We start from the raw sequence: 17,114 nt of genomic DNA on the forward strand, positions 1-17,114 counted from the left end.
CTTTTCTCTAGTTTATCCCTGCAAGACTCACAGCATTGAGATCTGTTGGTAATTGTGAAAACAAATTATTTATAAAATATTATTCATTTCAAGTTTCTGGCCTCAGTTCCTTATTGAGATATTGAAAGTGATTGTTTTTTTAGGCCACCAGTACATCTACTATGATATAGTGTACTTAAAATAATTCATTATTTTTAAAAATTTTGTAGCACTAGTGCTAAGAAGGATAATAAAAAATAGCCTAATCTTAATCTTGCAATAATAATTTTTTAAGTGCTCTGTTAATATTTGCTTATATGGATGTCTCCTCTATTTGGGCTTTGATAAGGAATATACCTACATTTAGCTTTACTAGATGCTGTCAGTTTTCCAAAGTGATTCCAAAGTAATTGAACCAGTTTACATTCTGTCCAGTAGTGAATGAGAGTTGCAGTTTTCATGTATTCTTACCAGCATTTGGTAATTTTGTCATTCTGGTTGATGCGTAGTGGCCTCACAGTGTGGTTTTAATTTAAATTCCTCTGACTGATGAAGTTGAGCATCTTTCACGTGTTTATTGGGTATTTGGATATCCCTTTTTGTAAAATGCTTATTCATCTTGGGCATTTTTCTGTTGAGTGATACTTTTTTCTTATTGATATTTTTTTTATCTTTATATATTCTGGGTATAAGTCCTTTATCATATACACACACACTCACATGCACACACACATATCACTACTCTTTTACTTTACTTCTCACTGTATTAATTGTTAATCCCTTTTGCTTTCTTGAAATATAATATATACATAAAATAAGGTTCACAGATCTTTAATGTATGGCTTGATGACTTTTTACATTTCTATACACTCATATAGGTTCAACCCAGATTAAAATAGGATCCATCTTTCTCTCCAGGTTTATTTATTTTTTTATTTTTTTATTTATTTATGATAGTCACAGAGAGAGAGAGAGAGAGAGAGAGAGGCAGAGACACAGGCATAGGGAGAAGCAGGCTCCATGCACCGGGAGCCCGATGTGGGATTCGATCCCGGGTCTCCAGGATCGTGCCCTGGGCCAAAGGCAGGCGCCAAACCGCTGCGCCACCCAGGGATCCCTCTCTCCAGGTTTAATTATAACCTTTCCCTACTCCCAGAAATAACTACTGTTCTTACACTTGCCACCATAAATTAGTTTTGCCAGTTTTTGAACTTTGTATAAATGAATATACTTTTTTTTTGGGGGGGGGTCTGGTTTCTTTTGCCCAACATATACTTTTGTAAATTATCCATGTTGCAGGTGTCAGTTCATTCTTTTTTACTGCTATGGTACTTTTCTATTGTATCACTATACTTCAGTTTTGTTTCTCTCCTTTTGATAGGTTGGGTTGTTTGTAGTGTTGGACTTTCATCAGTAAAGATGCTTTCACATCCTTATACACGTTTTTGGTGGACATATGGACTCTTTTCTTTGGGGCATAAGCCTAGGAATAGACTTGTCATAGGGTAGGTGTATGTGTAGCTTTAGTCACTATGCCAAACAATTCTGCAAAAGCTCTGTAATTGTTCCTTTCTCATCTAGATGTACAATCCATCTGAAAAAAAAAAACTGAAAAAAAGAAAAAAAGGTGTAATGTGAAGTAGGGTAAAGATAATTTCTTCCAGGTGGAGAACAGTTGACCTTGCTCTCCTGGAAAAAATTTCTTTCTCCACAATCTAAATGTTTATGCACCTAGTAACACAACTTCAAAGTATACTAAGCAAAAACTACAAAGAGAAAGAGACAAATCCGTCGTTATTTTAGAATTCTACACTCAGCCTCTCAAAAAATTGATATAAAAGCTAACGAATCAGAAAAGATGTAAGAAGACTTGAATAACACTATCAAACTACTTGTTCCAGGTGACATTTACAGAATGCTCCATGTGAAAACAGCAGAATATACATTGTTGTTAAGTGCACTCAGAACATTTAGTAAGATAAACTGTGTTGTTTGCTATCAAACAAGTCCCAATAAACTTTAAAAGATTCAAATTCTACAAAAAGGCGCTCTTATTATATGTGATAAAGTTAGTAATTAATAACAGATATCTGGAAAGCCTAATATTTTGGAAATAACACACTTTTAATCGATGAGTCAAAGAAATCCAAAGAGAAATTAAAAACCATTTTGCACTGAATATAAATATTCTGATAATGTGGTAAGTTACTATTTTTAATATAAAATCATTCTTAAATTCTTAGGATGAACCATTATTGGTTGTGATGAATTTTCCTTTTTATACCTTTATATTTCATTTACTAATATTGTATTTAGTACTTTTGTTTATCAGAGAAATTGGTAATTTTTTTAACATCAAAATTGGATTTTACAGTTAACATCCATTTATCTACCACCTAGATTTTACAGTTAACATTTTAAAAATTGTTTTTAATTGTGATAAAATATACATAAAATTTACTATTTTAATCATTTTTTAAAAGATTTTATTCATTTATTCGTGAGAGACAGAGAGGCAGAGACATAGGCAGAGGGAGAAGCAGGTTCCTTGTAGGGAGCCCGATGTGCAATACTCTATTCTGGGCCCTTATAGTACCCTATCACACCCTGAGCTGAAGGCAGATGCTCAACCACTGAGCCACCCAGGTGTCCTATCTTAATCATTTTTAAGTTACATACTGTTCAGTAGTGTTAAAGTAGATTCATACTATTGCACAATCTATCTTTAGAACTTCATCATGCAAACTGAAACTCTATATTCATTAAACAATTCCCTATTTCCCTGCTCCCCCTACAGTGCTTGGCAAACACAATTCTGCTCTGTTTCTATGAGTTTGACTGTCTAGATACCTTGTATAAGTGGAGTCATAACAATTTTTTGTATTTCTTTTATTTTGTGAATGACTTATTTAGTAATGTCCTCAAAGTTCATCCATGTTGTATAGCATGTCACAATTTCCATACTTTTTAAGGTTGAGTAATATTCCATTATATGTATATACAACATTTTATTTATCTATGCATCTGTTGATGGAGACTTGTGTTGCTTCCATCTTTTGGCTGCTGTGAAGAATGCTGCTATGAACATGGGCATACAAATATCTCTTTTGAGAACAGCCTTTTGGATATATATACCCAAGATTTCAAGATCATATGGTAATTCTATTGTTAATTTTCTTGAGGAGTTGCCATATTGTTTTCTACAGCAGTTGTACCATTTTACGATCTACTGGTTGGTACACAGAATTTCCAGTTTTTCCACATCCTCACCAATACTTGCTGTTTTGTTATTTTTTAAAGAGTAGTCACCTGATTGGTGTGAGGTAATATTTCAATGTAGGTTTGATTTGCATTTTTCTAAAGATGTTGAGCATCTTTTCATGTGCTAGTTGGCCATTTGTGTATTTTCTTTGGAGAAATGTCTAGTTAAGTCTTTGGCCCATTTTTTAATTGGGTTATTATTATTTTTTTTTATGATAGTCACACACACAGAGAGAGAGGCAGAGACATAGGCAGAGGGAGAAGGAGGCTCCATGCACCGGGAGCCCGACGTGGGATTCGATCCCGGGTCTCCAGGATCGTGCCCTGGGCCAAAGGCAGGCACCAAACCACTGCGCCACCCAGGGATCCCCTAATTGCGTTATTTTTGTTGTTGTTTAGGCTTAAGAGTTCTTTAGAAATATATTCTGGATATTAACTTCTTATGAGATATATAGTTTTCAAATATTTTCTCGTATAGGTTACCTTTTTACTCTGATGGTGGTGTCTGATGGTGATGTTTGATACACCAAAGTTTCAAATTTTGATGTAGTCCAGTTTATCTATTTTTACTTTTGTTGCCCATATTCTTGGCGTCAAATCCAAAAAATCATTGCCGAATCCAATGTCACGAAGCTTTTCCTCCTGTTTCTTTTGAGAGTTTTATAATTTTAGGTCTTACATTAGATCTTTGGTGCATTTTAGGTTAAATTTTGTATAGGCTATAAGACTCCAACTTCATTCTTTCATATGTGGATATCCAATTTTCCCTGTTCGTTCGTTGAAGAAACTGTCTTTTCCCCACTGGGTGGTCTTGACACTTTGTTGAAAGTCATTTGACCCCTACATGTGTTGGTGTATTTCTGGGCTGTTTACTCTGTTCCACTGGTTGATATGTCTGTCTTTATGCCAGTACCATGTCTTTATTTTTTTTCTTAAAATATGATTGACATATAATATCCTATTAATTTTAGGTATACATCATAGTGACTCAATATTTTTATGTATTATTAATTGATGCTCACAGTAAGTCTAGTTACCATGTCACCACACAGTTATTACAATATTACTAACTGTATTTCCTGTGCTGTACATTACATCACCATTACTTCTTTTATAAATGGAAGTTTGTACCTCTTAATCCTCTTCACCTGCTTTGTCCTGCCCCAGTCCCTCCCCATTCGGGTAACCAGCAGTTTGTTTCCAGTATCAAGGAGTTTGTTTCTATTTTGTTTTGTTTGATTGTTTTGTTTTTTAGAGTATATGTATGTGTGAAATCATATGGTATTTGTCTTTCTCTGACTTATTCCACTTAGCGTAATACCCTCAGAGTCTAAAAATGTTGTCACAAATGGCAAGATTTTATTTATTTATTTATTTTTGGCTAATATTCCATTGTTTATATATATACCACATCTCTATCCATCAACGGACACTTAGGTAGCTTCCATTCTTAGCTATTGTAAATAATGTGACACTGAAAATAGGGGTGTACATATCTCTTTCAGTTGGTCTTTAAATTTTCTTCAGGTCAATACCCAGAAGTGCAATTGCTGGATTTTTTTAAATTTATTTTTTATTGGTGTTCAACTTGCCAACATATAGAATAACACCCAGTGCTCATCCCATCAAGTGCCCCCCTTAGTGCCCGTCACCCAGTCACCCCCAGAGTTAGGAGTCTCTCATGTTCTGTCTCCCTCCCTGATATTTCCCACTCACATTTTCTCCTTTCCCCTTTATTCCCTTTCACTATGTTTTATATTCCCCAAATGAATGAGACCATAAAATGTTTGTCCTTCTCCGATTGACTTATTTCACTCAGCATAATATCCTCCAGTTCCATCCACGTCGAAGCAAATGGTGGGTATTTGTCATTTCTAGCGGCTGAGTAATATTCCATTGTATACATAAACCACATCTTCTTTATCCATTCATCTTTGATGGACACCGAGGCACCTTCCACAGTTTGGCTATTGTGGACATTGCTGCTAGAAACATCGGGGTGCAGGTGTCCTGGCGTTTCATTACATCTGTATCTTTGGGGTGAATCCCCAGCAATGCAATTGCTGGGTCGTAGGGCAGATCTATTTTTAACTCTTTGAGGAACCTCCACACAGTTTTCCAGAGTGGCTGCACCAGTTCACATTCCCACCAACAGTGTAAGAGGGTTCCCTTTTCTCTGCATCCTCTCCCACTTTGTTGTTTCCTGCCTTGTTAATTTTCCCCATTCTCACTGGTGTGAGGTGGTATCTCATTGTGGTTTTGATTTGTATTTCCCTGATGGCCAGTGATGTGCAGAGCATTTTCTCACGTGCTTGATGGCCATGTGTAGGTCTTCCTCTGTGAAATTTCTGTTCATGACTTTTGCCCATTTCATGATTGGATTGTTTGTTTCTTTGCTGTTGAGTTGAATAAGTTCTTTATAGATCTTGGATACTAGCCCTTTATCTGATACGTCATTTATAAATATCTTCTCCCATTCTGTAGGTTGTGTTTTAGTTTTGTTGACTGTTTCTTTTGCTGTGCAGAAGATTTTTATCTTGATGAAGTCCTAATAGTTCATTTTTGCTTTTGTTTCCCTTGCCTTCATAGATGTATCTTGCAAGAAGCTACTGTGGCCAAGTTCAAAAACAGTGTTACCTGTGTTCTCCTCTAGGATTTCTATGGAATCTTGTCTCACATTTAGATCTTTCATCCATTTTGAGTTTATCTTTGTGTCTGATGTAAGAGAATGCCCTAGTTTCATTCTTCTGCACGTGGCTGTCCAATTTTCCCAGCACCATTTATTGAAGAGACTGTCCTTTGGCCAGTGGATAGTCTTTCCTGCTTTGTTGAATATTAGTTGACAATAAGGTTGAGGGTCCATTTCTGAGTTCTCTATTCTGTTCCATTGATCTCTGTGTCTGTTTTTTTGCCAGTACCACACTGTCTTGATGATCACAGCTGTGTAATACAGCTTGAAATCCAGCATTGTGATGCCCCCAGCTATGGTTTTCTTATTCAGTATTCCCCTGGATATTTGGGGACTTTTCTGATTCCAAAAAAAAATCTTAAGATGATTTGTTCCAACTCTCTGAAGAAAGTCCATGGTTTTTGATAGGGATTGCATTAAATGTGTAAATTTCCCTGGGTATCTTAGACATTTTCACAATATTAATTCTTCCAATCCATGAGCATGGAATATTTTTCCATCTCTTTGTGTCTTCCTCAATGTCTTTCAGAAGTCTTCTGTAGTTTTTAGGGTATGGATCCTTTACTTTGATTAGGTTTATTCCTAGGTATCTTCATGCTTTTGGGTGCAATTGTAAATGGGATTGACTCCTTAATTTCTCTTTCTTCAGTCTCATTGTTAATGTATGGAAATGCCACTGATTTCTGGGCATTGATTTTCTATCCTGCCACACTGCCGAATTGCTGTATGATTTCTAGCAATCTTGGGGTGGAGTCTTTTGGGTTTTCTATGTACAGTATCATGTCATCTGTGAAGAGGGAGAGTTTGACTTCCTCTTTGCCAATTTGAGTGCCTTTTATTTCCTTTGTTGCCTGATTGCTGAGGCTAGGACTTCTACTACCATGTTGAATAGCAGTGGTGAGAGTGGACATCCCTGTCGTGTTCCTGATCTTAGGGGAGACTCCCAGTGTTTCCCCATTGAGAATTATATTTGCTGTGGGCTTTTTGTGGATGGCTTTGAAGATGCTGAGGAATCTTCCCTCTATCCCTACACTCTAAAGAGTTTTGATCAGGAATGGATGTTATATTTTGTCAAATGCTTTCTCTTCATCTATTGAGAGGATCATGTGGTTCTTGTTTTTTCTCATTGATATGATCTATCACATTGATTGCAATCAATGAGGGTTGATCCAGCCTTGCATCCCAGGGATCCCACTTGGTCATGGTGAATAATCTTTTTAAAGTACTATCGAATCCTATTGGATAGTACCTTGTTGAGAAATTTTGCATCTGTGTTCATCAGGGATATTGGTCTATAATTCTCCTTTTTGGTGAGGTGATGCTGGCCTCATAAAACAAGTTTGGAAGTATTCCATCTCTTTCCATCTTTTGGAACAGCTTTAGTAGAATAGGTATTGTTTCTTCCTTAAGCGTTTGATAGAATTCCCCGGGGAAGCCATATGACCCTGGAGTTTTGTGTCCTGGGAGGTTTTTGATGACTGCTTCCATTTCTTCCCTGGTTAGTGGCCTGTTGAGGTTTTCTATTTCTTCCTGTTCCAGTTCTGGCAGTTTGTGTTTTTCCATAAATGTGTCCATTTCTTCTAGATTGTCTAACTTATTGGCATATAACTGCTCATAATAAGTTTTTAAAATTGTTTTTTTTTCCCTTGGTATTGGTTGTGATCTCTCCTTATTCTTTTGTGATTTTATTATTTGAGTCTTTTTAGTTTTTAATAAGGCTCACTAATGGTTTATCTATTTTATTAATTATTTCAAAGAACCAATTCCTGGTTTTGTTGATCTGTTCTACAGTTCTTCTGGTCTCTATTTCATTGAGTTCTGCTCAAATCTTTATTAACTCTCTTCTTCTGCTGGGTGTAGGTTGTATATGCTGTTCTTTCTCCAGTTGCTTTAGGTGCGAGGTTAGCTTGTGTATTTGAGTTTATTCCAATTTTTTGAGGGATGCTTGTATTGTAATGTATTTCCCTAATAGAACTGTTTTTGCTGTATACCAAAGATTTTGAATGGTTGTATCTTCATTCTCATTAGTTTCCATGAATCTTTTTAAATCTTCTCTAATTTCCTGGTTGACCCTTTCATCTTTTAGCAGGATGCTCTTTAATCTCCAAGTGTTTGAGTTTCTTCCTAATTTCTTCTTGTGATTTAAGTTCAAGTTTCAAAGCATTATGGTCTGAAAATATGCAGGCACAATCCCGATCTTTTGGTATTGGTTGAGACCTGATTTGTGACTCAGTATGTGCTCTGTTCTGGAGAAAGTTCCTTGTGCATTTGAGAAAAATGTGTATTCAGTTGCATTTGGATGTAAAGTTCTGTAAATATCTCTGAAATCCATCTGGTCCAGTGTATCATTTAAAGCTCTTATTTCTTTGGAGATGATGTGCTTAGAAGATCTGTCATTTACAGAAAGCATCATGTTGAAGTCTCCCAGTATTAGTGTATTATTATCTAGGTATGTCTTAACTTTGGTTATTAATTGATTGATAGACTTGGCAGCTCCCGCATTCGGGCATAAATATTCATGACCGTTAGGTCCTCTTGTTGGATATATCCTTTAAGTATGATATAGTGTCCCTCTTCATCTCTTACTACATTCTTTGGGATAAACTTTAACTTATCTGATATGAGGATTGCTACCCCTGCTTTCTTTTGAGGACCATTTGAATGATAAATGGTTCTCCAACCTTTAATTTTCAGGCTGTAGGTTTCCTTAGGTCTAAAATGAGTCTCTCGTAGACAGCAGATAGATGGGTCTTGCTTTTCATCCAGTTTTGAAACCCTGTGTCTTTTGATAGGATCATTAAGCCCACTCACGTTCAGAGTTACAATTGAAAGATATGAATTTAGTGTCATATAATACCTATTCACTCCCTGTTTTTGTGGCTTATTTCCTTGGGCTTCTTTTTTCTTTAACAGAGTTCCCCTTAATATTTTTTGTAGAGCTGGTTTGGTGGTCACATATTCTTTCATTTTCTGCCTATCTTTGAAGCTCTTTATCTCTCCTTCTATTCTGAATGAGAGTCTTGCTGGGTAAAGTATTCTTGGCTGCATGTTCTTCTTATTTAGTGCCCTGAATATATCCTGCCAGCCCTTTCTGGCCTGCCAGGTCTCTGTGGAGAGGTCTGCTGGTAATCTAATAGTTCTCCCCATGTAGTTTAGGGATCTTTTGTCTCTTGCTGCTTTAAGGATTTTCTCTTTATCTTTGGAATTTGCAAGTTTCACTATTAAATATCGAGGTATTGAGAGGTTTTTATTGATTTTTTTTTGGGGGGGGGGATTTCTATCTCCTGGATCTGAATGCCTGTTTCCCTCTCTAAATAAGGGAAGTTCTCAGCTATGATTTGTTCAAATACACTTTCTGGTCCTCTGTCCCTTTTGGCGCCCTCTGGAGCCCTAATTAAAAGTAGAATTTCCTTCTTAGGCTGTCATTTATTTCCCTTAGCCTTTTCTCATGATCTTTTAATTGTTTTCTCTTTTTTTCCTCAGCTTCCTTCCTTGCCATCAACTTGTCTTCCATATCACTCACTCATTCTTCTGCCTCATTAACCCTCGTCGTTAGGACCTCCAGTTCGGATTGCATCTCATTTAATTGATTTTTAATTTCGACCCGATTGGATCTAAATTTTGCAGTCATGAAGTCTCTTGAATCCTTTATGCTTTTTTCTAGAGCCACCAGTAGCTTTGTAATTGTGCTTCTGAATTGGCTTTATGACATTGTATTGTAATCTAAATTCTGTAACTCTGGGGAATCCCTGAGTGGCGCAGCGGTTTGGCACCTGCCTTTGGCCCAGGGCATGATCCTGGAGACCCGGGATCGAATCCCACATCGGGCTCCCTGCATGGAGCCTGCTTCTCCCTCGCTCCTGCATGGAGCCTGCTCTCCCTCTGCCTGTGTCTCTGCCTCTCTCTGTGTGTCTCTCACAAATAAATAAATAAAAAATCTTAAAAATATATTTTGTGTACCAGGGAATTAGGGAGGCCCAAGGAGAGGGAGCGAGTCGAGGGAGTGGTCTGTTTTTGGAGCAGTCAGAACACAGAACATTTATCAGTGAAGTTCAGCATCTTATATGGGTGGAATTCATGCACCCGAAAACAATTATGGTAAAAGATCATTGATCACAGATCATCATAATATAATAATGAAAAAAAAAAACCAAAAAAATAAAAAATAAATATAATAATGAAAAAGTTTAAAATATTCTGAGAATTATCAAAATGTGACACAGAGACACAAAATAAGCAAATGCTGTTGGAAAAATGGCTTTGGTAGACTTCCTTGATACGGGGTTGCCACAAAACCTCCAATTTGTAAAGAATGTAATTATCTGTGAAGTGCCTTAGAGCAAAGTATAATAAAATGAGGTATACCTGTAATTCTTATTTACCCAAAGGAATATTAAGAGTTACATGTAGACAAAAATGAGGATTTCGTTTGGCAAAGTAAGTTTCTTATTTTAAGAACATCTTCTTGGTATAGTGAAATGCAGTTTTTAAAATCCATAGTACCCTTTCAGTGGAGGGTTGAATTGTTGTGTCTTCTGATTTTGTGACTCCCTTTTGTGTCTGTGGGTCCTTACTTTAACTTTCTTGCTGCCTTCTTTAGTTTTTTACTTTTTATTTTATTTAAATTCAGTTAGCCAACATATAGTACATCATTAATTTCAGATGTAGTTTTTAATAATTCATCGGTTCATATAACACCCATCACTGCCTTCTTTACCTTCACTATCAGGTTCTCAGTAGAGAACTTTCAATTTACTCCTCCTTCCCCCAGAAGCCATGTCTTCTTGAAGCTATTTCCTTACATCTTGAACAGTTTCAAGTCATTTGCTTTTGGTTTCCTGTTGGCTTGTCAGTATCCTAGATCTTTTTTTTTTTTAATTTTTTTTATTTTATTTATTTATGATAGGCACACAGTGAGAGAGAGAGAGAGAGTCAGAGACACAGACAGAGGGAGAAGCAGGCTCCATGCACCGGGAGCCCGATGTGGGATTCGATCCCGGGTCTCCAGGATCACGCCCTGGGCCAAAGGCAGGCGCTAAACCGCTGCGCCACCCAGGGATCCCAGTATCCTAGATCTTAAATCTCTTTTCAGCATTTTCATAATCAAGTGGGATTTTCTCTTTTAAGGGTTTATTTTATCTTTGTTCCATCAGCCCTAGATTATCCACACCTCTCTTTCTTCCTTTCTTCTTTCCCTCCCTCTTGCCCTCTCTCTCCCTCCTCCTTCCCTGCCTTCCTCCCTTTCTGCCTGCCTGCCTTCCTTCCATCCTTCCTTCCTCTCTAGTTTAACACTTTTGCTTGTCTCTCACCACAGGCTTTGCAAATTAATCTCCTAGATTTGGGTATTTTTCTCCTTAAGAGGTAATTTGAAGTTAATTTATCCATCCCCTAGTTTTGAAGGTATGAGTTACGGGTTATTTTGCTTATGTTGTTAATGTGTATGGTGTTTTGGAGGATGCATGGAGAAACTTAGATTTAGGCAACCACTGTGAATCTCTACAGCCCAGAAGTCAAACCTTAATTTTCAAAGAATAGTTTTGTTGATTAGAGAATTGAAGTTTGGCAAGACAGTGGCCCCAGGATAAAAGCAGCTACACTAGCCAGCATATCTTTCCAAGGTTCTTCTTTCTTTGCAGCTTTAGCTCCTCTACTTCTTGCCTCTACTAGTGTCCACTAAGTTATCTGGCTCTTCTTCTTCTTTTTTTTTTTTTTTTTAAACTTTTTATTTTTTTTTATTTTTTTTTTAATTTTTTTTTTTTATTTATTTACGATAGTCATACAGAGAGAGAGAGAGAGAGGCAGAGACACAGGCAGAGGGAGAAGCAGGCTCCATGCACCAGGAGCCTGACGTGGGATTCGATCCCGGGTCTCCAGGATCGCGCCCTGGGCCAAAGGCAGGCGCCAAACCGCTGCGCCACCCAGGGATCCCTGGCTCTTCTTCTATATCTAGGTTGGAAGTGTTGTTTAGATCATCAGATGTTCTCTTCCATCCTATTGCATGTTTCAGCTGATACCTTGAAGGAGCTGAGGCTTCATATTCTTAATTTTTAAGTTTATCCAAAATATCATGAAATCAAAGATCATGAAATAAAAAAATCATGATCTTTCATGATTTCATGAAATCAAAGATCATGAAACCAAAAATCAAATCACTTTTATTAAAACTTACAATATTGAGGACCCCTATATCACTCCCCAGTTTGCTAGGAAGACTCACAGTACTAACACATAGTTGCAACCATGTCTAAGATTTATTGCAGCACAAGAGTATGAAGTAAATTATCAAAGGAAAAGTCTCCTGGTTCAAATCCAGGGGAAACTAAGGACAAGCTTCCCAGCATTCTTCCCCAGTAGAGTCTCATAGGACATGCTTTATCCCTCTATCAATGAATTGTGTCAATACAACTGTGAGATATTGTCTACTGAGGAAGTGTATTAGAGACTCTTTGCTCGGGAATTTTATGAGAGGCTGTTCCTGTAGACAGTATGTACCAAAATTCCAAACTCCCAGAAGGAAAGCTGGTATTTAGCATAAACCATATTGCTTGCACAAACAGGGTAGGTACTTTTCAGTTAGGGTGATAGGAACTCTCTTGAAATACAAGTTCCCAGAAGCTAGCCAAGGGCCAACCTCACAAGCAGGCCTTTGCAAAGGATGGCAGTTTGGGCCTGTTCACTATTTTCTGTAGTACATATATAGCCAACACTTACTCATCTATCTTACTAGGGAAAATTGTTGGGGACCTAGAATAGGTCAGCAGTATCATGTCTACTATAATGTTTTCTTTTCAACAAAACTGACAAATAATCAGTAGGGAGGAAAATAAGTAAAATAAAATTCATTTTCTTTAACATTCTCAGGAAATCGTCCTCAATGGAGAAAGCAAAATTCTTCTCAGTTGTAAGCTTAAGATTTTAATCTTCTAAGACATTTTTAATTGAAGTTATCAAAATGCCAGTGTTATGTTAAATAACATTTTTTTCCTTCATTAATTTGTGTTAATGGGTAGACAAAATGTGAGAAATTATATATTCACTTTTTTTTTCTTTTTAGCCTAAGAAAGCTATCAAGGTAAAACCTCGTCCACCTATAGCTCCTCGACCTTCTAGTAGTTCCATGGCAGCTGCTGGCCACAGATTGTTAAAGGCTCTCCCCCATATTGGGCAATCTTGTTTACCTTCTCCTGGGAATGCCTGTCTACCTGAAACTTCCAGCAATGCAGTTTCAAGTTTGGCAACTCTGCCCTCTGCTGATAGACCAATATCATCTATCACTAGCGATTTTCTTAAGGAAGATGATAACTGGGAGAGTAACACACTGTCTCATTCCAATAGTAGCATCAAACTACCACCTCAGATACCCCATATGGAATTAGAAAATGACAAAGAGCTTGCTGATTCTGTTCTCCATCTTGGATCATCCTTGCCTAGGCAGAAAAAACATCTTTCAGGAAATTTGTCATCTAATAATGAAGATGACACTGTTTTATTTTCAACTTCAAAAGAATGCATAACTGAGGAATCACTTCTACCTGAAGTGGGCTCATTTGCTACATTTACAGAAGGAAACACTGATGAACAGAGCAGTGGCTTAGAAATCACACAGAAGGTAAATCCAGAGTTCTTACTCACTAATGATGATAAAGGGTTGAAAGCTGCAGAGCAGCATCTTAAACATGTTGCAAGAATGTTGAGTGGTGAATCAGTAGAAACTACAGTTCTCAACCACCGTGAATTAAGTCCTCACAAGAACAGACTCTTGTCACCTCTTCACTGTTCTACACCAATGTCACTCCATAATTCTCTGGTGAAATCACAAAGACAGCCCAAATGTTTTGAATCTGGGAATCTTCAATCTTCTGCATCACAGAATGTGCTTCAGTCATTGGATGTTCGAAATATAATGGATTCTTCTTTATCTAGGACTACTCGCTTTCGAGCTGTTAAAGTCGATTCACCCGGGAAAAGATCTGATATTATTTCTAAAGTTCAGGCTCGAGATATCACAGAAATGGCTAACAAGGCTTCCAAAGAGCCTGTTGGTTGTGTAAATAATATAGGTTTTCTTACTTCGCTGGCCCGGAGTTCAAGTAGAGATAGCTTACAGAGCACACGTGGAGCAGGCAGGCTTCGGACCTCTGGAATCGGGCTGTCTACAAGCCAGCATTTTAAGGAGGAAAATCTTAGGAAAAATTCTCCCCAGTTAGAACCTACAGATTTTTTTCTAGTAAGTATTTACCTTTCAATATGTTCTAATAGTTATCCTTAGAGTCATTCAACATATTTAAAGTTTGTTTTTTGTTTATATAAGTAAGGAGGCCTAAGGTTGAATTCTTTTCATAAGATTCTCTTAAAATGTTTATCTAGTTTGTAGAAAATATTTTTGATAGTTGAATTTTATTTTTTATTTTTATTTTTTTACTTTGACAGTTGAATTTTATATAATGTTTTAGTCCTAAGTTGAGAACTGTAATTTGAAAGTAATTTTGTGTAAACAATTTATGATATATGCTATTTTTATTATTTTTTCCTAAATAAGAACTTTTATTTGCACTTATCAAATTTTATTCTCTTAATGAAAAATATTAAGTACAATACTGCTGAATGTGAGAATCAGATTCTAAGTTAGTTTGGTTAAAAATTTGATTAAATGAAAGCCCTACAGCATTTCCATAATAAAATACAACCATAAGAGATTGTTAACTATAGGAAGCAAACTAAGGGTTGCTGGAAAGGGGATGGGTGGGGGGATGGGGTAACTGGTGATGGGCATTAAGGAGAGCACTTGATGTAAATAAGCACTGGGTGTTATATGCAACTAAATTCTACCCCTGAAACTAATAATACACTGTATGTTAACTAACTTGAATTTAAATAAAATCTTAAAAAAATACAAGTATCATGTTTAGTGATCTTTTCCTCTGATCTTCATTAGCTTACCTCTCTAGATGTTTTGTGTTTTTATTATAGTCTGCCTGTGGTATTGGAATGAATGGAAATAACACAGCAGCAGGGAAGAGAGTAGGTAAGCTGGCAGTAATTTTGAAAATATAAGCCTAACAATCATTTCATTATGCATATTGTTGTATTTTCAGAGAGAAATAAGAACACTCTTTGTGGTATGTATGGAGTAAACTCTCCCTAAACTTTGTTCCACTTAAGAAAATTTTTATGAGAACTGACTGTAGGACATATTTGAAGAATTAAACAAAAATTGAAATTGAGGTCTCTGTTGCCTGGGAAAAGATATGGTCTATGTGAAAAGACGAGAAGAATGAAGAATTAACATGTAGTTCCCAACCCTCTCAGTCACTGGCCACTCTGGAGCCATGCTGGGCTGCTGGATGGGTTTGGCGAAAGTATCTAAAGAGGTATTTCTCAATATCATGATCCATTATCAAGGATGAACTCCTTTTGTTGAACTGATTATTTCTGGATAAAAAAAGGACAATCCTTGAATTAGCCCTTTCCAACGCATAGTAGCAGAAGTGGCTATGACATTAGCACTCCCTTCTACCAGTAACGCCTTAAAAGTGCACTGGCTAATCCCTATTTCAAGGGAAGTAGTTGTTATCTTTTATGGTTTAATACCCAGACTAGGGATGAGAACTCGTTACCAAAGATGTACCGTGTTTGTAGCCCTGGGGTGTTCTCAAGAATACTTTATAGAAGTTATAAAATGGATGTGACAACCAATATAGTATATATTATGGTTATCCCATGATTTTTATCCTTTGAAGAGTTATTTAGGGTTTATTTTACACTGCTGCTATCTATATAAGGCCCAAAGTTTTAAAGTCTTACTATATCTACTTTTTTTTCAATTTTTTATTGTGGTAAATAGCCATAACAGAAAATTTACTGTCTTAACCATTTTTAAACATATAACTCCGTGGCATTAAGTACATTCACATTATTGGGCAACCATCACCACCATTCATCTTTAGAACTCTTTTTATCTTGAAAAACTTGAAACTCTATACCCATTAACACTAACTCCTCACCCCCCCTCACCCCAGCCTCTAGCAGCCACCATTCTACTCTCTGTCTCAGTGATTTTAATTACTCTAAGTATCTTATATAAGTGGAATCATACATCATTGTCTTTTTGCCACCATTCTACTCTCTGTCTCAGTGATTTTAATTACTCTAAGTATCTTATATAAGTGGAATCATACATCATTGTCTTTTTGTGTCTGGCTTACTTCACTTCATAGTGTCCTCAAGGCTCACCTATGTTGTAGCGTGTGTTAGAATTTTCCGTACTTTTTTAAGGCTAAATAATACTCCATTGTGTGTATATAAGCAGTTTGCTCATTCATTATCTCTGGATGGAGATCTGTGTTTCTTCCACATTTTAGCTCTTGTGAATAATGCTGTTATGAACATGGGGCCCAAATATGTCTTTGAGACCTACCTTTTAATTCTTTTGAGTATGTACTCAAAACTGAAATTGCTGGCTCATATTGGTAATTCTATTTTTAATTTTTTGAGGAACTTCCATGCAGTTTTCCATAGTGGCTGCACTATTTTTACATTACTACTAGCAATGTGCAAAATTTCCAGTTTCTCCACATTCTTACCAACACTTGTTATCTTCTGGGCTTTTTTTGTTTTTGGTAATGGATATCCTAACATGTATGAGGTAGTATCTCGTGGTTTTGGTTTGTATTTCCCTGGTGATTAGTGATATTGGGTATATTTTTATGTGCTTAGGTATTTATACATCCTTGGAGAAATGTCTATCCAAATATTTTACCCCTTTTTTAAAATTTATTTATTTATTTATGATAGTCACACAGAGAGAGAGAGAGAGAGAGGCAGAGACATAGGCAGAGGGAGAAGCAGGCTCCATGCACCGGGAGCCCGACGTGGGATTCGATCCCGGGTCTCCAGGATCGCACCCTGGGCCAAAGGCAGGCGCCAAACCGCTGCGCCACCCAGGGATCCCTATTTTACCCATTTTTAAATTGGGTTGTTTTGAGTTTTTGTTGTTGAGTTTTAGATATTTTACATATATTATGGATACTGATCCTTTATCAGATATATGATTGGCAAATATTTTCTTCCATTCTGTAGGTTGCCATTTCACTCTACTGACAGTCTTTATGGACAGTAGTTTTTAATTTTCATGAAGTGCACTTTGTCTATTTTTTCCTTTGTGCATTTGATGTTGTGTCTAATA

At 36.7% G+C, this 17,114-nt stretch overlaps 1 protein-coding gene across 2 annotated transcripts in view; it reads left to right on the top strand.

The window, feature by feature from the left end:
• The window catches only part of ZFAND4 (zinc finger AN1-type containing 4), a 74,848-nt gene that overhangs the window by 51,698 nt on the left and 6,036 nt on the right, over positions 1 to 17,114 (top strand). For both annotated transcript variants that reach the window (XM_055345098.1, XM_055345099.1), the window contains 2 exons: positions 12,984 to 14,156; positions 14,900 to 14,954. In XM_055345098.1, the coding sequence (XP_055201073.1) occupies positions 12,984 to 14,156; positions 14,900 to 14,954 (1,228 nt within the window). The remainder of the gene's footprint in view (positions 1 to 12,983; positions 14,157 to 14,899; positions 14,955 to 17,114) is intronic.

This window comes from Nyctereutes procyonoides, unplaced genomic scaffold, assembly GCF_905146905.1.
Source record: "Nyctereutes procyonoides isolate TBG_1078 unplaced genomic scaffold, NYPRO_anot_genome, whole genome shotgun sequence".
NCBI lineage: Eukaryota > Metazoa > Chordata > Mammalia > Carnivora > Canidae > Nyctereutes > Nyctereutes procyonoides.